General features: G+C 32.5%; 1 protein-coding gene across 1 annotated transcript; it reads left to right on the forward strand.

Annotated features, from left to right (window-relative positions):
- Positions 1-2,932: 2,932 nt before the first annotated feature.
- Bma-aakg-4 (Uncharacterized protein) lies at positions 2,933-6,700 on the forward strand (the record flags this gene model as incomplete). The annotated part of the gene is made up of 9 exons (XM_001898281.1): positions 2,933-3,067; positions 3,161-3,310; positions 4,342-4,399; positions 4,695-4,795; positions 4,915-5,135; positions 5,274-5,415; positions 5,645-5,731; positions 6,073-6,252; positions 6,503-6,700. The coding sequence occupies 9 exons, from the start codon at positions 2,933-2,935 to the stop codon at positions 6,698-6,700; spliced, it is 1,272 nt and encodes a 423-aa protein (XP_001898316.1).
- Positions 6,701-6,934: the final 234 nt, after the last annotated feature.

Here is a 6,934-nt window from a genome sequence, read left to right on the forward strand (position 1 = left end):
AGAGAGGGATGGAATAAGGGGATGAGGATAATTGAATGTGAAGCTTCGGATGGTGCTTTATGAGATACCTAATGTTTGATCAATTAATAAATCAATCAGTGCTCATCTTCATACATGTTTTTCATACAACACGCGATTTTTATTCCTCTACAAGTGAAGTATGATTTCAAGTGTGTACACGTGACACGTGTTCATTATCGAAAGGATCTATCAATCGTTTATTCATACCTCTCTTTGCTAAAATTAAGTGTTTCGTTGTGCTCATGAGAAGTGAGTGCACATGAACTAAGTGGATGAACGCAAGGTATTGCTTATCTACCCCTGTCCCCATAGTTGCTACGACCGTGGAGTTTAGTCATCTTGCTCTGCTCAACTTGGAACTTTGATGAATCTTCAACTTGCTCTCAGCCGTTTGTATGGAAATGAATTGTTATAAGCAATGTTATTAAAATCTCATGTTCTCCCTTTCACAACTTCCTTCTTCTTCTTACTGTTTTTCCTTGTTCCCATTCCTCTTTTCTCTCAAAGCACAAATTATTGATAGTTTGAAAACAGAAATAGAAGTTATGCTAAAGATCAAGGTACAAAAGATTTCTAAACATTTTACGAGTTCTTTACGCATCAAACACTTTTTGGTATTATCAAAGGAGTCCTTTTGTGATAGGAGCAACATTTTTCCCATGTACTTCCACATTAACAGAATTTACTGATTCTCCAAATGTATCCCTTGTATCACTGGTTTCTTTTTGCTTATTTTTTAAACATGAAATTACAATTTGTAGCTCTCCAAGCTGCAAACAGAAGTGATATTAAAATAAATAATTTTTGTTGTTCAAACTTCGGCTTAGTAAGTGAATTTAATTTTTTAAAAAATACTTTTTTCCAATTGAAGATTTTCAATTTTAGCTTGATTTACTCATGTTTTTTTTCTTTTTGCTAATACTTTTGTAATTTTGGGGCTAAGCTTCTTCACATTGTAATATCTGTTTGAAGTATTCTTATTTCCTATATCTTCAACTGATTTTTTTCAAGTATGTGCTTTTTTATAGTTCTATCAAAATTACTATAATTCTAGGTTAGCTAATATTCAATCTTTTTTTACAAATTCCTTTTTTTATGGTTGAGAATGTTTTTAATTTTGATTTTTGTGATAGTGTTTTTTTTTTTTTTTGTTAGATAAGAAAATTAATGCTAGATTAAAAGGCTACGGTAGCTCTGTCAAAAATTGAGCCAAACAGAAGAGATCGAATTTCTTTCCAGCTGATGTTGATAATGCTATTTATTGATGTAATTTGTTCAAAATTGGAGAAAAGATGATGGAAGGTGTCGAGCTTCGGTTAATCTTTAGGGACTGCAATGATAAATTTGTCAAGCATTGCTTTTAGAAGACCCTAGATTTTCCCTTCATTTATTATCGACAGCAACAAGTTCAAACCTCCTTTCTGAACTCGACGATTTGAACCTTAAGATGGAATATAGAAAAATCATGTAACTTGAGATTCTCCTCTGAAATGAAGTCTTCAACACGAAGACGTTTTTAAAATATTTTAAAGGTTGAATAGTCGTTTTTGTTTAAAATATTAAGCTAAAACATCTTTAAATTTCCTAACTTTCTTTGAAATATTATTTTATGCGGAAGTTTGCTCATACCATCACATTTAAAGATTTTTATAAAAGCTGAGACATAAGGGTACCACATCCTGAAATGTTATTCTCTTTAATAGCCTAATTATTGCAATAGGTGTATATATAGGTAAAAAGTCGTCAAGAATTCCAAAATAATCACTACAGAGCAGAAAATAAAAGGTCAGAGAACAAAACTATGTCTTTCTCATTTGCAAAATATTTCACAAGCTACTTCCCTGGACTTCCTTTTGGGCAGCGCAATATATCTATTAATTCTTTCTTGAAGGAAATCCATTCCTTTTTCTTATATGCCCTGAAAGGTTTATATTGATTGGTAATAATATTTCATGATCCTTAAAAACATATGACGTATCTCATCCTTTTGGCTGCAAAGCTAATTGTCTAGCATTGTCAAGCACAATTTATTTGATTTGAAAATTCAAGAGTATTTTTTAAGCTGAAATAATCATTGATTGTTATGGCGACAATTATAATAATAATAAATAATAGGAATTAATAATAAATGCTTTGTTTCGGACTACAACCATTGACGTCATTTTGGATGACAGCCAGGGTAAGGAAGCGCATTTGAAAGCTACAGGCCCTACTGGATGATGGGTATTTGTTTATAAGTTTTCCGAAGTGCAGTAAGTCGTCGATCAGAGATTAATGCCAGTGAAGTGGTGTGTCACTATTCATATGTTCTCCAGTTTTGATCATTATTATTTTCGTGGTTTTCTTCACCGCTGCATGTTTCCCTTTCTATTGTTTATTATTATTTATTTACTTGTTTATTTATTATTATTATTGTTGTTTGTTGTTGTTTTTGCTGGTGTCACTTTATAATGCTGAATTCGTGCTGCTAATTAATGACCAATTAAAGCTGGCAATAAAGCTAATGATGACAATAATAGCTTACATGAATATATATATTTATTTAATTTCTTTGTACCATCTTTTTTTCTCTTTTAAAATGAAAGAAAGGAAAGGCTTTCTGTGGAAAACATTTTCGTATTCTATGTTCACTTCATTTGTTTTTGTTGTTAATTTTATTGTAATGCGTCATTGTGCTTAGTTTCAGTTTCACTTATTTCACTTTTTACCACAATTATTTGTTTTGAAGTGTGATTGGGTTAGGAGTTACTGTTGTTCCGAGAGAGAACGAAATTTAGTAGCTTACCCTTCTAGTTAGATAGGCACATGAATTAGATGATAGTTCATCTTGTGCCGCTTATGTTCCCACTCTATTTCTACTCATTAATATCACGTAATTCAGTGGTTGTTGTTTTTCTGCATCGTATTGGCCATGAATGTTTACTATCACTATGATGATGATTCTGTTGATTCCGCTCATTCGAACGACGATGAGTCGTCACGGAAAAATTCCAACCGTCTCAATGAACTCCGTCATTTCGTCAAACGAAGAAAAAATTCCAGAAAAGTGAGTGAGCACTTTTTTCTGCTACTTTTTTTTTTTCATATATCTGTTTAAACAATGAAATAAAATGGAATCAAATATTTATGAACTCATCAGGTACCTCCATATCATCAGTTAGCCTATTCATTACCAAGTGAATCAATCAGCGGGCATAAAATTTCAACGGACAGTCAGTTCTTTGAAATGAAAGAATGGGATGAGGAAAACGATAGAACACCATCGAGACGTTTTAGTGTTCCAGAAAAGGTACATAACATCTGGTAGATTTTTCTATTTAAATTTATTCGATTTAGAAAATAATTTCTGTCTCGTCCACTGTTTGTTCATTTATTGTTAGTCAAGCAATTTATATTTTTATCAATGTTGTTTTATATTTAAGATATTTACTGAATTGTAATGCATTTAATAAGTGTATTACCTGAAAGTGTCCTATTCGTGGGATTGGAATTCAGAGAATACTGTGTGAATGAGTTTTAATTTGAGTTCCATTGAACTTCTGTTAGTTACAGATGATATTTCTAGATTTTTAGTTAAGGAAAAAAAGTTAGTATAAGGAAGAATCCAAGATTTCAGAGCAATCGGAACGTTTTAGTATTCCAGAAAAGGTACACAACATGTGGTAGATTTTTAACGAATTTTAAATTTGGCTTTTTGATCGCTATTTAGATCTTATAAAAAGGATTCAGTGCTGTCAACCTATTACATTTGGTCAGCGGATGAAAAAAATCGAAATGTATTTGTGGGTAAGTTTGGTGCCAGCACTAAACAGAAATTGTTAGAATATCGAGAGGTGTTTCTCTCGATACTTGATTAGAGCCATTCATTTTAATTCCTTTTTCGAACTTTATCCCGAATAAGGATAAAAAGGCCAAGTCTTAACTGCATTTATTAAGGACAAGACGACGAGCACAGCATTATGAGAATGCCTTTTTATTCAATTCACGATAAAAGGAATATAAAATTAAACCTTCTCTTTTTCTGCTTAAAACTCGAAGAGTCTGACAGTTGGAAGATTGCAAAGATTCCGAAAGAAAAATTCTGTCTGACTTGATGAAAGGGTTTCAAGAATAGAGCGTGAATCCCCCACTTTTTCTCTTTCATGAAACCAACTTAATTTTCCTAATTTTCACTGCATCTTAATATTTTCTAAAGGATGACTATTGATATGAATTGATCTAAACATTTCGCACATTTTCATTGTTTACTTGATAAATTTAAAGTTTGCTTCTAGCTATATTCGAAAAATTTGTCCAAATTTAAGAAAAAGCATTATTTAGGATTATGTGATACTACGCCAATCTCGGGAACGTCAGCTGGAGGTTGTTGCTGCATTTGGTGTGTCCTTACTCTGTGCAAAATAAAAAACTGTATAACTCAGAAAATTAAAAGATAATGTTCGTTTTCTAGAACAAAACTTTTAGGAGAATAAATACTACGAGGGTGTTCAGATCGAGAAATGAGAAAAAGATACCAGTGCAATAGTCTTTACTTCGATAGTAAATGGCTCTCAACATTCGAGTTCTATGATTTCCCACTTTTTCGGTCCTTAGTCTTCCCAACAATTCAGAAAAGAAAAATATATAATAAGCATCAAAATTTATATGATTCAATTTCCATATGCATTTTGCAGATAGGTACACGGATCCTTATAAGCAGTATATGCAGTCTTTGTTATGTTACGATTTAGCACCAATCCATGGATCAACATTATTAATTGACGGTAATCTTCCAGTAAGTTTTACTTCTAAAGTTAAAACACTCGACTTTTATGAATGATTATCAAAATTGTGATTCGCTTACAATTTCTCTCGAACATTCTCCAAAATTTCATATAATCGATCCATTTACAGATGCGTAAAGCGCTGCTGGCTCTTTATCAATCGAGACACGAAGCGGCCGTGATAATCAATTCAGTTGCACATAAACCGGTAGGTATGATAACCGTTACCGATTGTCTTCGTGCGCTTGCCTTTACTCTCAATATCGATTCTGATATAGGTGGTCGTCCAGTTCGCGATTTCATCGAAGCATACGGCAATAAGAAACTTATCACTGCAACCGTCAATATGTCGTTAGTGATCTTATTTGCTTCAAATTCCTGTAATCGCTTTGATATTGCAAGTGATAAGTGAACTGTTTTTCAACCCTTTTCTAATCATTGCTGATGTTTCATCTTGATTGTATTTCACGCATTGCTTTTACATTGCAGTGTTTGGGATGTAGCTAGGTTATTTTGCCTTAATCATGTTCATCGCATACCTATATTTCAAAGTGATGAAAGCGATCTATTCACTGATATTCTCTATATGCTATCTTTGCGACGAATTTTCTGTGAAACTGTTATCAAATTGGTAAATGAATTTTTGCTTTCTTGGAAAACTCTTCACCATTGAAGGAAATCCTTCTGACGAGTGAAAAAAGAACGACAATAAATTCGATTTCATAACTTATCACGAGAAGTTATATCGACATCTCTAGGTATCTGACGTGCTCAGAGTTAATTGAGATGTTATTGTCTGATTTCCTTCGCTTTTGCTTATCTTTAAAACTTACCCAACTTATATATCAAAAATATTTCAGGTAGAGCCAAGTTTTTCATTGGCTCCTCATATAAAGCACCGAACATTACTCGATTCCGGTATTGGTACGTGGAAGGATGTTGTTACGGTTAGTCTTTACTTAAATGTATATTACTGTAATTGTCTTGAAGTGAGTAGATTAAAATTTATGGAAAACGAATTCAAAAATTTTAATTGCTGATCTGTTTTCTGGCATAACACAAGGAAAATGTTTGATTTTTTAAGAAGAATTTTGAATTTGCAGTTTCTAAGAAACAAGAGCATGCTCTAAAGTTGAAAATTGTTTCAATTTATGTTTTTGCTAAAATTTTCGTCTCGGTTTTTTTTTTTTTTTTTCTGGAATAAGAAAGACTTAGATAGAAATAAATTAGTAATGAAAATTATGATTTCTGTTTTGTTAAATTTATTCTATCCTAATGAAAATTGCAGATTACAAGTAATGCACGCTGTGGTGAAGTAATTGATAAACTTATGACAAGGAAATTATCATGCATTGCTGTCGTTGATGAGCACAATATCGTACTCGGGAAAATCAACAAAAATGATATCATGCGTGAACTTGTAGAGCACTCCAATAATTATCTGGAAATTGTCAATTTGCCCGTCCAGGTTATTTATAATTTATTCAAGCATTTGGCCCGATAAATTAAAATTCAAAATTTCAACTTTTAAGCTTGTAACAGAAGAAGTCTTCTGTTAGAGGGCACTGACAACTTTTTTTAGACTTTGAGAAAGAAAGTTGAAGTGCAAATGTATATATCTGTGGTTTGACGCGTGCATGGTGTAAACTAAGGTTAAACTATTGTAGCTTAATATATCGCACATTTAATTTGTTGAAATAGTTTGTGGTGATTTCTAGAATGTTTATCGCGTTCCACCGTTTGGTCGTCCAACTCACACTGTTTACGAAGGAATCGCTTTGTTGTTATCGTCTGATGACCAATGTTTGTTTATTGTTGACTGCAATCAACGCGTTATGGCTGCTGTTGCCTTTGCCGATATTATGAACTATATTTTGAATTCGAGCGACATTCATCAAGAAATCAATGCTGGCTAAATAAAAGCCTTATAGATTCTTAAATATCATACCAGTTATAGAATGTACTACACTTAGTCATGCTCCTCACTTTACCCAACTCCTTTCATGACCATTATAGCTCAGGTTGAACGGAGAAATTAATGATTTGCAACGCCAATTCATCTTTTCTGCTTATTTGTTCACCAAATAATTCTTTTCAATTGTTGTCTAAAAATTCTAAATAGAAATTGCTATTTGTTAAAGGATCATTTG

Source organism: Brugia malayi (assembly GCF_000002995.4).
Source record: "Brugia malayi strain FR3 genome assembly, contig: Bm_v4_ChrX_scaffold_001, whole genome shotgun sequence".
Lineage (NCBI taxonomy): Eukaryota > Metazoa > Nematoda > Chromadorea > Rhabditida > Onchocercidae > Brugia > Brugia malayi.